This window comes from Lipotes vexillifer, unplaced genomic scaffold (genome assembly GCF_000442215.2).
Source record: "Lipotes vexillifer unplaced genomic scaffold, Lipotes_vexillifer_v1.1 scaffold639, whole genome shotgun sequence".
Taxonomy (NCBI): Eukaryota; Metazoa; Chordata; class Mammalia; order Artiodactyla; family Lipotidae; genus Lipotes; species Lipotes vexillifer.
Genome location: NW_006786377.1, coordinates 3,655,149 through 3,671,547, shown reverse-complemented (window position 1 = coordinate 3,671,547; position 16,399 = coordinate 3,655,149). Strand labels below are relative to the sequence as shown.

Genomic DNA, 16,399 nt, shown 5'->3' with positions numbered 1-16,399 from the left:
AGGGCTTCCCTGGTGGCGCAGTGGCTGGGAGTCCGCCTGCCGATGCAGGGGACGCGGGTTCGTGCCCCGGTCCGGGAGGATCCCACATGCTGCGGAGCGGCTGGGCCCGTGAGCCATGGCCGCTGGGCCTGTGTGTCCGGAGCCTGTGCTCCGCAACGGGAGAGGCCGCAACGGTGAGAGGCCCGTGTACCACCAAAAAAAAAAAAAATAGACAGGGTGGCACTGAGGGAATACTGAAAACTTTGGCTTTTATTCAGTGAGATGAGAAGATGTTTGAGGGACAACAGCTGACTTTTAAAAGACATTTTAAAAGCACCATACCAAAAAGTTTTATTCTATTTCTAATCTTTCCTCTAAAAGGCTTCAATGAACCTCCTGTACAAACATATTTGTGGACAGCACTAGAATGCTGGATCAGTTAAATCTGTTCTTCAAATGGGATTAAAATTTAGGCAATGTCAAGGTTGGAATCACCACGAGAGTTGAAAGAATAAGCTCTCTTAAGAATGAGTACAAATTAAGAACCAACAGAAAAATAAAGAGTTTTGAGGGATATTCAGTTGAGGAAGCAAGTAAAATAAATTACAGGAAGAAGTAGAAAGATGCAGCAAATAAAGTCAAAGAGGAGAACTTTGTAGTTAATAGTAATCCAGGGCATTTAAAATCAGACACAGAGGGCTTCCCTGGTGGCGCAGTGGCTGGGAGTCCGCCTGCCGATGCAGGGGACGCGGGTTCGTGCCCCGGTCCGGGAGGATCCCACATGCTGCGGAGCGGCTGGGCCCGTGAGCCATGGCCGCTGGGCCTGTGTGTCCGGAGCCTGTGCTCCGCAACGGGAGAGGCCGCAACGGTGAGAGGCCCGTGTACCACCAAAAAAAAAAAAAAAAATCAGACACAGAAAAAAATATTGAAGAAAAGCCAGAAGCAATAAGGAGGGACACTAGGGTTCATCATCACAGACTTTTCAAGATGACAGACTCATTTAACTCAACTTTCCATTACCCCTAAGAGAGAAGCCTCCTGCCTCCACATATTAGATTGTGGCAACCAAACAGTTCATTAAATTTGAAATCAACTGAATAATCACTGGGCACATCTATTCACTGGAAAGTTCTTACCAGTAATTGGTAAAGGAGTTACAGGGCTGTTATAGACTGAATGTTTGTACCCCTCCAAAATTCATTATGTTAAATTCCTAAACCCCAATGTGATCATTTGAAGTAAGGAAGTAATTAAAGGTAAATAAGATCAAAAGGGTGGGGTCGATCTCGGAATTAGTATCCTTATTAAGAGACACCAGAAAACTTGCTGTTCCCTCTGCCATGTGAGGACACAGAGAAGAGGAAGTCATCTGCTCAGGAAGAGTCCTCACCAGGAACCAAATTGGCTGGCACCTTAGTCTTGGACTTTCTGGCCTTCAGAACTGTGAGAAATAAGTTCCTGTTGCTAAAGCCACCCAGTCTGTGGTATTTTGTTATGGCAGCCACAGTAGACTAATACAAGGGCCAAATGATGATTCTCCAGAAAGAGGAAAAAAAAAAAAGAAAGTAGGAGTAAGACATATTCACAGGTAAAATAAAATAAAAACACAACTTGACTCATCTAGTATTAGTTCTACTTTTGAAATTAAGAAAAAGTAATCATAAATGTGGAAAAATATTCACTTTATTTATAACAACAAAAAAGGGGAGAACTTCCCTGGTGGCTCAGTGGTTAAGAATCTGCCTGCCAACGCAGGGGACACAGGTGTGATCCCTGGTCTGGGAAGATCCCACATGCCGCGGAGCAACTAGGCCTGTGCGCCACAACTACTGAGCCCGCGTGCCCTAGGGCCCATTCTCCACAACAACAGAACCACCGCAATGAGAAGCCCACACACCGCAATGAGGAGTAGCCCCCGCTCGCCGCAACTAGAGAAAGCCTGTGAGCAGCAATGAAGACTCAACGTGGTCAAAAATAAATAAAATTTTTTAAAAAATAGAGGAAACAATGAATAAGAGCATGATTAACTATGTAGGTTATATCCCTCAAAAGAGTAGCAAAAAACCCTTTAAAAGCAGCAGAGAGGGGCTTCCCTGGTGGCGCAGGGGTTGGGAGTCCGCCTGCTGATGCAGGGGACGCGGGTTCGTGCCCCGGTCCAGGAAGATCCCACATGCCACGGAGCGGCTGGGCCCGTGAGCCATGGCCACTGGGCCTGCGCGTCCGGAGCCTGTGCTCCGCAACGGGAGAGGCCACTGCAGTGAGAGGCCCACGTACCGCAAAACAAACAAACAAACAAACAAAACAAAAACAAAAAGCAGCAGAGAATAAGGTCTAAGATGGCTTATAAATTATCGACGTTTACAATATGAAGAGCAAATTACTTAACCTATCTAAGCTTAAGTGTCCTTATCAGAAATTGGGGCTAAAAGTTTAGTACCTACCTTCTAAGACTGTTTTGAGAATTAAGTAATATATGTAATATATGTAAAGCAATTAACATGGTATTTGGTAAGTGTATGATAATTGTTGCCTACTTTTAGGATTTTTTTAAAAAACAGGGTACAAGGTTCTATATTATGGATATAGCACAACTACAACTATGAAAATAAACAATGCATAAAAGACTAGAAGTTGCACTAGGATGACTCTATGATTTCCCCCCTACTTTTATGCATTTTCCTATTTTTCTTTAATGAGCCTATTGCTGTACTTTTTTTTTTAATGAATTCTAAAATAAAACAGAAAATATACATAAAAGTACTTAGGGTAAAATTTAGTAAATATTCAGAAGGTATCAGAGTCAATAATAGAACATTAGTACTTTTATCTGGAGCTGAAGAAAATCAAAGTGGCTAAGAAACAATCAACACCCATCAGTTAATTTTAAACTGGAGGGGGAACACTTTGGTATGGTACTTCTTGAAGTGTGATCTATTGACCACCTGTATCAGAATCACCTGAAGACTTCTGGGCTCCACCTGCTATTACACCAGATTCTCTGGGAGTGAAGCCCCAGAATCCACATTCTGAATGAGTATCCCAGGAGATCTTTATGTGTGCTAGAGTTTGGGAATGACTGGTATGGCAGAGTGCCAGCTTTGTAATCAAACACATCTGGGTTTGAATCCTAGCTCCATCAGTTATTACCTCTGTGATAATGGGAAAAAGTTACTTAACTTCCCTCTACCTCAGCTATCTTACCTGAAACACAGAGAAAATATGACTTATTTGGAAGGCTTATTGTAAGAAATAAATAAAATAACATGTGTATCCTATATTAGTGCTCAGAACTCCATGAGCACTCAATATCTAGCACCTATCATAAAATACAATTGAGAATTAACAGTTATAATGATAGAATCTTAAACACCTGAAAAACACCTGAGCAATGTTTTAATGCAAGGTTCTCAAACTGGTTAAGGGACAAAGAACCTGAAAGTCAGTGTTTTTTGTACAATGCTATTTTACACTAATGTATTTAAACCCACAATATAAACTAGGAAATCTATTATGTGAGTAAAATAGATAAATGACACCCACTTGCACACTCGTCAGTTAAAAAATATGCAGTGGAACTAAGCATAATTGGCTCTTTTGCATTTCAGTAAATATCAACTTTCACTAATTGTTCATTTGCTGGCACCAGGTAATAGGAAACTGGGGATAAAAATACCAAAGAAAAAAACCTATAATTGAGAACATTTTATCTTTTCTTTTTTTCTGTGAACTAAAAAGCCCATTTTAAAATTTTAGCAGCAGTATAGCTTGATAAATAGCAGTATTCTGTGATAGGTTTTTGAGAACCACTGTTTTAGTCTAATTCCCTCACTTTACATAACAAAAAGCTGAGCCCTAGAAAGGTTACATGATTTTCCCAGAGCTACAAATAATGATACAGACCTAGAGCCCAGATATTTCAACCTCCATCCCCATGTTCCTTCCATAAGATAACAGTGCCTCCACCACTTCAAGCTCATTCACAAAAGCATATTTTTGGTCTATGTCTACCTAAATTTAATTTACTGAAATGAGGCAGAGTTACATGATATACAATTTAAGAGTTACAAAAGGTATTCAGTAAAAAACCCTCTCCCATTCCCGTCTCTCAGCCCCCAGTTCTCTTCCTAGGTAGAACCAATGCTATCCGTTTTCTGTGCCAGTGTGTTTGTTGAAGGGTCTCCACTTACCTTCGTTCAACAGGTACAGGCAGGGACCAGACTTCTCCCTCGGACGCTGGAAGCTCATGCTGTGCAGCTTTTAATGGAGTGCTGTCTAGTTTAAAGCTTTCTAGTGTTTTCATGATATCCTTAACGTGTTTAGCTTCCACATTTATTTCCTGCCAAACCTGATTTCAAAGGAGAATATGGCTCTTTAAATTTCTATAACTAATAAATCACTGCCAAGATTAAGTTGGGCCATTTATTAAAGATGTCAGAAGCCTCCATTTTGACATCAGATATCCAGGAAACCATACTAAAATATTCTGTTGAAATTTTAATAATGGTTCATGAATTCTTTATTTCTAATTGCAAAATTAATTCTGATAAAATGAATTAAGTATCCTGGCTAATTAAGCCATCATGATTGACTTATGGTTCTTATTCAAAGTGCATAACAAATTTAAAAGTTAGCTGTAACTTCAAAGTTTGGTAAAAACAATACTTTTGCAAGTTGCGCTTTGATGGTTCTTATGCTACTTAATTGACTTTAAAAATGTTGATCAGAATCCACTAATTTCATAACTCACTAATGGACTGCATTCCACAGTTTGAAAAATAAAGCTTCAGAGGATAAATGGCTCAATCCACACACAACCAATATACATTTTTTAAAAGCAGTTTTGACTCAATTTTAAAACTACACACACACACACACACACACACACACACACACACACACACACACATGAAACACTGAAATGAAGTTAGTAATATTTGGTTTTAAAACTAAATGATTTAAATATCCTTATAAAAAAGCTTAGACTTTTTTAGTAAAAGCTGCTGGCCTAAGAACAAAAGGTCTTAAAAGTCTTTCAGTGACAAATTTAAGACTCTTTATGAAATAAAGTGTTTTCCCCTTCTAATGTAAAATATGCAGAGGCAGACTTTAGGAAAGAGGTTAAGTTCAAAGAGGTAGAATATTTCTCTCTTTTAAAGAAATTTAGGACAAATATGGAATACTATGAAAAAAGCAGTTTAGTAGAATCTGAGGGATAATACTCTACCTAAAAGACCAGCACAAAAAAACTATTAATTTCTATAATATTTCTCTCCTGTGACATTGTTGAACCCTATTATAAATGCCATATTCAACTGGACCTGTTTATAGTCTTTACCTATAAACTTTTACTGGTCCTCAGTGACTGAAGTTCCTCAAGTGGGATGCAAGTATGGTCTGCTTTATGATATTCTATAGAGAATATGGTACTTGTGAGATTCAGGTGTCATCTGCAGTTTCAATAATGGCTTAATAAAGTCAATTCTAATTTTACCAGGTAAAAATGCGATCTAGAAAAAAATTTCAAAACCATTACTATTAGATTCCAAAAATCAGAATAACTGAGTAGAACTCATCATACTGATGATGGCGAATATGGACTAATATAATAGTCAAGTTTTAAGAAACATTATATACAAATCCATGTAATAAATTATACACTCTTAATGTAAAGCTGCAAAAGCACTACCTATTTACATCTGAGTATTTTAAACCATTAAAACAAACATCAGTCATGTTTCTTACCTGTTGCCATTTCTGCTGGAGGTATGTATCTTTGACTGAGTATAGATACTTGTTCATTTGATCAAGAACTCCCTGATAATAGACCACTGCAGAGTCATAATTTCCCAGCAATGCATATTCACGGGCCAATTTTACATTCTCACTAATCATAAGAAGACTCATGCTCAATTATAAGCTAAAAAAGAAAGAAACATTTAATATTACCTCTTAAAAATAAGTACTACAAAGAGCTTTTTAAAAGTATACTTTCCAAGGATCCCTGAAGACACTCACAATGTACTTTCCAACTCTACACATTTGTTCATGCTAATTTCCACTCCTTCAAAGAAATTTCTCAGGTTCCCACAGTCAAACCCTACCTATGTGTCAAAACCCCACTCAGATGGCAATTCTCCCAGTATGTCAACCTTCTGAACTTCCCAGTTCAAAATAAGCCCTCCCCCTTCTAAAGTCCCCTGGCACTTTACTGGGGCCTTCATCTCAAGGCACTTGTCTACCTTGAATCTCTAAGTTCTTTTAGAGCAGGATTTACAGAGGAAAGGTCTGAGATGGTAACTTCAGTGCGTGACATACAAGTCTTATTGAACATCTGCAGAACAAATGTAGAATTTTAGATCATTTTTTGGAGGGCACTGTGACACAGCAGAAAACACACGTGTTTTGAGGTTAGAAGAATCTTGGTTAGAACTGTAATTCTGCCACCTTTGTCAAGCCCCTTAACTTTAATGAGCCTTAGTTTTTAAATCTGTAATTGGGATAGTAACTGTTTCCAAGAGTTGCACTAGAAGGAATAAATGGCTATTTAGAGTCCCTACCGTAGTACTTGGCAAAGAGTAGGTCTTCAATAAATGCTAAATGCATCTTCCCTGAAATTTTCCATGTATAAGAACTAAGCATAGTCTTTGTACTTAGTAGGATGTGGATATATGGATATGGGGTTTTTATAGGTGGGTTTTTACCTACCCTCTAGACAGAAGCTAATTCCAATCACATAAAAATTGGCCCAGAAAACAAGGGGAAAACTGATCAATTTTTTATGAGGTGAGAATCACCTCAATTTCAAAACTAATTAAGAGCAATAAAAAGTCTATTTCACTTATGAACATGATGTGGTAATCTTAAAGATTAGCTAACTAAAAAAAAGAAAAAAAAAGATTAGCTAACACACACACACACTCTCTCTCTCTCTCTCTCTCTCTCTCCATGACCAAGACAGGAATGCAATTATAATCTAAGTTGAGAAAATCCATCCTTGTAACTCCTCACACTAACGGACAAAAGAACTTCATACAAAATCATACAAAAATGGGTAGCGGGCTTCCCTGGTGGCGCAGTGGTTGAGAATCTGCCTGCCAATGCAGGGGACACAGGTTCGAGCCCTGGTCTGGGAAGATCCCACATGCCGCGGAGCAACTAGGCCCGTGAGCCACAATTACTGAGCCTGCGCGTCTGGAGCCTGTGCTCCGCAACAAGAGAGGACGCGATAGTGAGAGGCCCTGTGCACCGCGATGAAGAGTGGCCCCCACTTGCCGCAACTGGAGAAAGCCCTTGCGCAGAAACAAAGACCCAACACAGCCATAAATAAATAAATAAATAAATAAATAAAATTTTAAATAAAAGGGTAGTGCATAAAGGCATAAAGCGTAATTCATGGAAGGGAAAACCCAAATGGTTAACAAGTACAGATACTAGTAATAGAAGAATGCAATGAGAGATCCCTTTTACATTTACCAGATTAAAAAAATTAATAAATCCAATAATACTAAGTATTGGCAATTATTTGGGAAAAAGGATATTCTCACATACAATATGTGGGCATAAACTGGTATAATCATTTTGGAGAGCAATCTGGCAGTACTTAGAGAAATTATGTATGCATATATCCTACGACCCTGCAACCCTACTTTTCTGTAAATATTCCAGAGGAAATTTCACACAGATCCACAAAGGGACTTGTTTTTGGATGTTAATGACAGAACTGTTTGAGAAATCAATAGCTGGAGGTAATCTATCTATTCCCTGCTAAGAAACTAGATAAGGAAATATGGTGGATGCACCCTATGGAATACTACGTAGCAGATGGAAGTAATGACCAAAATTTGCAAATAGCAACATGGATAGATCATCAAAATACAGGGTTGGGTGTAAAAAATACTTAGACATAGAACAAGGTCTAAATGCCAAGATCATTTTATAAACTTAAAATTTTGCTATATTTATTGGGCTGGCTAAAAAGTTTGTTCGGGTTTTTCCGTAAGACGTCATGGAACCTGTACGAACTTTTTGGCCAACCCAATATATATGGTGAATAAAACACTCTTTTTTAAAGGACACATACACACCGAAGAACATATATTAAATATATTGCAGTGTCTGTGGAGGGTGAGATAGGGAAATATGAATGAAGAAAGAGGATGAAGGGTAGGGGAGTAACCAAAAATAAATACAACAAAAGAAGGGCCTTATAACCATCAATAATCACAGAGAGCCTGTAAGGTGGCTCTCAATGACCTCTGCTTCCTAGTGTCCATACCCTTGTGTAATCATCTCCCCTTGAATGTGAGCTTGTAACAAATAGAATATACAAAAATAATGGAACGTCATTTCTGAGATTAGACTGGGACTTCCATCTTGCTTACTGTCTTTTGCTCTCTTGTTGGACTACTCTAAGGGAAAACCAGCTACCATGTTGTGAGTTGCCCAGTGCAGAGGCTCACATGGCAAAGAACTGATGGAGGCCCAAGGGCAACAGCCAGTGAGGAACTGAGGCTCCCAGTCCAACAGACCAGAGGAACTGAATCCTGCCAACAACCATGTGAGGGAGGCAGGAAGTTGGATCCTCCCTCAGCTGACCCTTGAGATAAATGCAGCCCTGACTGATACCTTGACTATAGCCTGTGCAAGACCCTGAATCAGAAGCACCTAGGCAAGTTATGCCCAGAGCCTGACCAAAGAAACCGTGAGACAATAAATATTTGTTGTTTTAAGCCATTAAGTTTTCGGGTAATTTGTTATGAAGCAATACAGCTATGAACTGAGGTCTATAAGTCGAGACTGAGCATCTGGGGTCCAAAAGAAAAGCAAAAAAAATCCCATGACTGAAAAGCATGATCGCCGATAATATTCCATCTTAATAAGAGCTCTGTGGTCAGGGACCATGGCTCTCTGCTATTTTATGGCTATATCCCCAGCATCTAGAACCATGCTTCCTTTCACACAGCAGATACTCAGTAAATCTTTGAATGAATGAATACTGTCAGGTTTTGTCTAACTACTAAGATTTCTTACTTTTGTCCAGTTTCTGACCCTCAGCACTCTCACACTGCTTGATCCTCAAATCATCCCTACCAGAACTGTGCGACTGCTTTTGCTCTGAAGCTATATATGCCCTACAGTGACACCTAGTCTGAGCAATAATGTTATAAGGGTACAGCTGGAGCTGGCTGCTGGCAGTATATCGCTGATCTGGATAAGCATAGATAGCAAGACTCTAATGTCTCTTCCTTCTCTCTCTCTTTTCCTTAACAGACTCCCTCCAGGTCTTTCTTCCCTTCCCCCAACTAAAAAAAAAAAAAAAATCTAAATTAAGTTGTTACTTATATATAGGTTGTCCTTTTGTATTTCTGAGGGCCAGGGCTCAATGTTCCAAAATTCACAGAAGTCACTCCAGGCCTTCTCTGAAGGTTCCGTGTTACGGATACTTCTTTCTAGTCAGATAAAATTCCTGAGGAGCCAATGAATCAAACATTTTCTAACAAACAAATGTAAAGTCAAACCAAGGCCACATTAAAAATGACCTGAAAAATTCTTGGTTATCAAAGAAATGATGTGTTTACTGAAAATGTATCAAAATACCATGCAATGAATAAATGTTAGACAAAAAACAAATTTTCCTATTCTTTTAGTATCAGACATTCTTCTTCTCAAATGAACGTCAACACTGTAAATTTATGAGATTCTTCAATTTTCAAGAATATATCCTTATCATTGCCAAAATTACACTTTAGGAAGACAGAATTTGGGTCTACCTGACACAATATCTGTCAGTACTTGAAAAAATGAATATATGTGAAGAAAAGCCTGTAGACCAGTTTAACCACAGCGAACTGTAAACACCACCTGTTCGTTCAATTAATAGAACAAAATTGAGATTATAAAATTATAAAAAATGAGACTGTCCAAAAACACAGACTGTTGGTTTTTAAAGAGATTATTAAAGAGAAAAATAAACATAAGCATAGGTGATGCATGCTTTATCTCACAGTAAGGTTTTCCTTTACATGATCCTTCCTATCAGAACCACCCTTTTGCTTAAGTGTACTGAGTATTTATTTATCTTAATGACTAAATTCATTTATTTAAACTAAGTAAGATGCAACATGAAATTTTAATTCAAATAACAGAGTCAAAAATTTTTTTAAACACTAAAAACTCAGTATTACAGCAAAATTTCTAGCAAACTTAATGTGATGCTGTGTGGTCCACAAAGAGTATCTTTTTAAGCAGTCAAACAGCTAAAAAACAAACAATCCAGAACCATTGTTGTAAACAGAAATTCAACATTGTTTTTAGTACAGTAAATTCTACAAGATTCTCTAATCCTTAGTATTTGTCAGAATTGTGATACCAGTTTCAAAATAAGATGCAGAATCCGTTGCAGACTATATAATATGTCTAATACTGAATCTATAAAATGTAAAAAGGTCTTGAATAACCAATGCCATAAAGGAGCTTTATATAACTTTTCATAGTCTAAGAATGTTGGAAAGTCGATTGGCACTGCCTTTTTTTTTTTTTAAGATATGAAACAAGTCACAAGTTATTAATACTAATACAAGACAAAGAGTTTTGCCACTATTTCTTCGTGTGACAACTCACTGATTACAAAAACCATCTCCTTTGGAAAAGAAAATAAGGCTGCACACTGAGATATTTAGGCCTGTATGAACATCACAAGAATCTTTCGATACCTTGGTGTTCTAGCATTGTGACTATGGGGCAAAGATTTATCGCACACATTCTAAAACGTTAGGAATGTCCTCAGCAGTATCTAAAGGTCTGATTTCAAACAGGAAGACAAATGAGCCCTTTCAAGAGAGGAGCAATGTTAGTAACTGATATAAATGTTAGTAACTGATATAAAAATGGCACTTCACAGTTAAAAGAGAAAATTATTTTTGAGTAAATAAGGGCCTGAGACTATCCACTGCAAAGCATTAAGGATCCACGTTCATCGCTAACTTCATCACCATATAATATACAGTATGAAACATAGTTTCGAGGGATACGTTTTGTAAAAGGTACCAACTCTAAACAAAAAGGGCCATAGCCTCCCAGAGGACGCCCGTCTCCAGAATAAACTAAATAAGAAAGAACATCCTCAACAATAGCACACCTACCTAACAAAACATAAGGAAGGAAGCTGCATCCCCAAAGTCAAGGCTTTTGGTGTTTTTTTTAGGGTAGAGGGCTTCGGGCGAGGGCGTGGACGATTTCGGGAGAGGACCCGTCAAAAAAGCGAGGAAATAAAAACAGGTTGTCTCGGCCGGAGACTTCTCTAAGGAGACAGGCCTAGAGTGGGATCGGCAGGAGCCCCCAGAAGTCTCCGGCCTGACAGGACTCCTCCGGTAGGGGGACCGTCATCCGAGCCACAGGTGTCAGCGACAACAGCAAGGACCTAGGACCTCGGCGCAGGCACCGGCAAGTTCACAGCAGAATGCGCAGCGGGATCGCATCACAGGCTCCCGAATCCCTCGCCGACCCGGCCACGTGGGTCGGGGATTCCCAGGAGACCTAGAGAGCCAACACTCACCTGTGTCGCCGAGGCTCCTCGGGAAACCGCCCAGCGGCAGGCGGAGCGGGAGGGCCGAGCGGGGCTCCGGGCAGCGAGGAATGAGGGCCCTGCCCTGTCCTGCCCCAACCACCCTGTTTTGTGCTCACGAACCCAGCACTGCCTGGTCACCAGCCTCAGGGCGCTGCTTCCACTCACCGAGAATTTGAAGGCAAACCCGCCAGGGTCACTTCCGGTGCTGGGGGGAAACTTCGGTGACTCCGGCGCAAGCTGGGCTACGCCCCGGGAGCGAGGACGCCGGGCGGCGTGCGCGCGCCGGACGCCGGTTGGGCGGGGTCGACGGAGGTGGGGCGGGGCCGACGAAGGTCGGGTGGGGCCGACGGGGGAGCGCCTGCGCAGTCCCGCGCCACAGCCTCCCGCGCGGACTGGGCAGGGGCGGGTAGTAATGACTCAAATTAGAGCTACCGTCTCGTGTTCCTCAATATGTTTTAAGCAGTACTTCCTCACTTTTCCTCCCACTTGATTTTCATCACTCTCTTCAGAGGTTAGGAGGTCAGAGTGTCTATTTTACAGGTGAGTGTCAAGGGTCAAACAATTCGTTTGTGACAAATCCTGTTTTAGAACCAAATACTCAGAATTTGGCTGAGGCGCTTGTCACGACATAACATGAATAAAATAGAGAATGGGTAAACAAAGGTATTCGGACACAATGATGGTGGAATTTTACATTCTTGATTTTTTTGGTCAACGTATTAATGCAACCAGACAACAAAATTATGTTCCACGATGTACAGAAACATACGTACTCGACAGTACTAATGGCCATGCTTCCTCCAGGATCTCCATCCTCTACTTCCACCTAAGGTGGCATAGAGGGACTTAAGACACGTTATCCTCTAGGAATGCATGGTAATTAAAATTCTGATTTTAAAACATCCCATTTATTTAACACAGACTTATATAAAGGCAATTCAAGGGAAATACATCCATTCAGTCCACAGATGTTTATTGAGCAACTAATACATGCCAGACAGCACTGTAGGCATTGGGTAAACAGTGGTCAACAAAATAGAATGTTTCATGAAGCTTAAAGTCTTGTAAAATTCTCAACTAAGTAGAAAATAATAGTTTCGCTATGATGGATTTGAACTCTATTGTAAAGTATAATTAGTATAGGAAAGTATAATTATAGCTTTTTGAAATGAAAAAACAATTCAGGGAGGTACAGGTTAATTACCCTAGTTAGACTGAATCAACCTTCATTTTTTATATGAGTGAAAAGGTAGGTTGAATTATAAAGGCAATTTATAGTCTAAAAACTTCTCAAAGGGCATAAAATGAATACATATTACATGACTCCATTTATATGAAATTCTAGAACAGGCAAAAGTAGTCTGCAGTAACAGAAAGGTGGTCAGTGTTTGCTTGAGGCTGGATTGGAGGCTGGGAGAAGTGAGGGGAAGGACTAGACTGCAAGAAGGCATGAGGAAATGTTTTGAGGTGATGGAACTGTTCTATATCTCAATTAGAGTAGTGGTTAAGCAGGTGTATACGTTTATTAAAACACTGAACAGTGCACATAAAATGGATGCATTTTATTGTATATAATTTATACCTCAATGAAGTTAATTTTTAAAATTAAAAACCAAAAAACCTCCAAACAGTGGCTTACATTTACTACTTCTGTTTCTTCACTAGTTGTACTAGTCTAGGAAGACTAGGGTAGCCTGTAGTAACCTCTCTAAATTGAAGAGGTTTCAAACGCCAGAATTTTTTTCTTCTCATTTACTCTATATGTTCATGGTAGAGTGGATGTGGGCACTGGGACCCTGGACAGTGGAAAAAAGAAAATGCGATAACTTGCATAACTTCTGCCTGGATATGAGACGTGACACTTCTGTCCACATTTCATTGGCCAGAGCAAGTCATGTGGCCAAGCCTGATTTCAAAGAGATGGGACACTGAGCTCTACAATGTGCCCTGAAGGAAAAACAGAATATTTGTATACCACCCTCATGACTACTACATTAGTCATTTCTTCTTTTACAGTGTGGCTTCTACAACCACCATCACTCTAAAAATGACTGTGTCCAAACTGGGACTCAGAAGAATTGGAGATTATTTTTTCTGGTGAATGGTGACAGTAGTTTGGCAGGATCATAGGACACATACCGGGAAGTTAATGAAAAGTAGGTAGAAAGGTAGGTGCCAGTAAAGAGTTTAAATTTTGTTCAATAGGCACAAAGGAGCCATTGAAGCTATTCAAATGAAGGCATAATTTAGATAGGAAATAGGAAGATTGATTTGGCAACTGTGAGTAGAAGGGTTTGGAGGGGAGAGAGAATAGATTGGGTGACTCTTGCAAGAAGTGTTGTGACTCCTGGATTACACAGGAGGGAATGACATGCAGACCATTTCTCAACATTATGTATTTGCTGTCTCTCTTGCCCCAGAAGGTAAACTTTAATGAAGTTAGATACTTCCTCCATTTGACTAGGGCAATGTCTAGCATATTGCAGACATTAATTAGATATTTGTAGAATAAATACATTAAATCAGTAAAAAATAGAATTTGGAGACACTTTTTACATTTCATCAGAGAAATCTAAAAGGACTTTCAGGACTAGTTTCACTCACCTGGTTTATTGCAACTGGCGGTCCTCCTCTACCTCCTTCAAAAATTTGAGCCATCTCTTGGGATACAGAGTATGTGTAAGACTAGAAAATTCTAACCATGATTAAGAATCTGCTAAAAAAAAAATAGAAGAGGGAGTTCTTTGGTGGCCTAGTGCTTAGGATTCCAGGCTTTCACTGCTGTGGCCCAGGTTAAGTCCCTGGTTGGGGAACTGAGATCCTGCAAGCCGCGGATCAGAATCTGCTGAATTTTTAAATTATGTCACAGTATTTGCAGCAACAAACTGAGGCAGATCCCCAGTGCTGTTCACTAACCTTATACACATTCTTCCTAAATAAGAGCTTCCATCACAGACCTGCTACTCCCAGATTGCTGAATGCCACAGGAAAAAAAAAATCACACCACCTTGAAGATTGATGCACCACAACTGCATGATGTCTAACCCACCTGAAACATATTTTTCTGCAGGTTCCACCTCAGTTATCTCTCTTACTCTTCATATTTGTTATTTCAGACTTCCACCACTGTCCTCGTGCCAGCCACATACCCCTTTCTGCCCTTTCAGCAAATCACTAAGTCTCTACCTTCAGAGAAAATAGAAGCTATCAGGTTGAAATTCCCTCAACTTGCTCAGTGAGGTAGAGACTGCCATCTGCCCACCAAATACACATTTTCCTTGGTAACAGAACCTAGCTTGATTAAATTGGGCTGCCTGGAATAAGGACTACATTTTCCACACTCTCATGCAGCTAGGTGTGGCCGTGGATCTAACTTCTGGCCAGTGGGCGTGTTGTATAGAACTTTTTAGGAAGGTACCTTACAGGGAGAGGCCCTGAAAATCCCCCTTCCGGTCACATCATCCACTCTTTTCACCAGGTTAGAACAGGGATAAAAATGGATAGAGTATAAGCAGCCCACTACTGACCATAAATGACCTTTAGGATATAAGCCATGTGATGAAGATAGCAGAACTGAACAGACGAAGTGTGGAATGACCTTGTGGAGCTGTTATAGCAGGTGTGGACTGCCCACTCCAGATATTGTCTGTCTAAGCAGTCGTTGTTTTGGGTTTCATATGCAGCATAACCTAATCCCAATACTCTGACCCTCCAACCTAACAAATGTCTCTACTTCACTCATGCCCTTTGGTTTTGCCTCCTATCTCAAAGAAAGTGTATCTTCCTTTGTCTAAGCCCCATTCCTCCACTCGAACTTAAAGATTTGATTTTTTAATTTCCATTTTATAAATTTATATTTGGATAGGCAATGCATTTACATGACTCAAATTCAAATGATACAAAAGCTTATATAGTGGGAAGTCTTTCTACTATTCTTGCTACCTTAGAAATCCAGTTCCCATCCCCAGAGACAGTAACATCAAACTCGTTAACTACCTTCCAGAGATACTTTTATTATACATGCAATTAAATAATGCAATTTATTGGACCTCTCATGAGCTTTCTATAATTTGCTAGTTTATGTCTTCAATCAAGGAAAATTTCCTTTTGGTAATTTCTTATAGCTTCTATTTTCTTGTTGGGATCGCCTATTTGTACATTTATGAGAATGTTTTTCTTTACATCGTCACGCATAGTTATAAGACCCATTGTAGTATCTTTGCCAATTCCAGATGTTGGAAATAAGATCTTGGGGTCTGTGTTTTCTCTTGAGACTAGGTCATATTTTTATATTTCTTTGTATGCCAGGTAAGTTTGGATTGTATCATGGATGTTGGATATATTTACACTCTGGATTCTGGGATATGCCTCTGGAGGTGTTTTGTTTGCTTGGTTAAGCAAGCAATTAACTTGGTTTGATTCTCTTTCTGTTGGGCAGCATCTCAAATGTCAGTTTAGTTCTTTGATTCTTAGGATGCTTGGATTCCTCCCCACACATATGTGGTTCGTGATTCAGCTAGAGATTTGGGCCATTCTCAGGCAAGATATCGTAAAAATGAGACACTCATCTAATGCCATTCCTCTCTCCCAAGTGTTGACCTCCACCCAGAATCTGCCTGCTCTTGGTTCCACTTCTGTATCTTTAGCTAGTTTTTTTCCCCCTGAATTTATAGTTGTTACATATGATAAAGTCAATCCATCAGGAGCTTACTTGGTCATACTAGAAGCAGAATCTAGAATTATCTTTCAAGTATGTCATTTGGTTGACAGTTGGATAATAAACTTGAAGGACCAGAATGAAGTCAAAGACTCCAGTTAGGAAGTTATTACAATAATTCAGTCAAGAGCTGATGA

General features: G+C 39.7%; 1 protein-coding gene across 2 annotated transcripts in view; it reads right to left on the bottom strand.

Moving 5' to 3' along the window:
• The window catches only part of KATNA1 (katanin catalytic subunit A1), a 36,880-nt gene extending 25,092 nt beyond the window's left edge, over positions 1–11,788 (bottom strand). The window contains exons 1-3 of one of the 2 annotated variants that reach the window (XM_007458760.1): positions 11,534–11,788; positions 5,722–5,896; positions 4,167–4,324 (exon numbers count right to left, since the gene is read on the bottom strand). In XM_007458760.1, coding sequence (XP_007458822.1) covers positions 4,167–4,324; positions 5,722–5,883 — 320 coding nt within the window. In that variant the 5' untranslated portion in view covers positions 5,884–5,896; positions 11,534–11,788. Of the gene's footprint in view, positions 1–4,166; positions 4,325–5,721; positions 5,897–11,533 lie in introns of those variants that run through there. The other variant, XM_007458761.1, reaches the window with a different exon arrangement.
• Between the last annotated feature and the right edge of the window lie 4,611 nt (positions 11,789–16,399).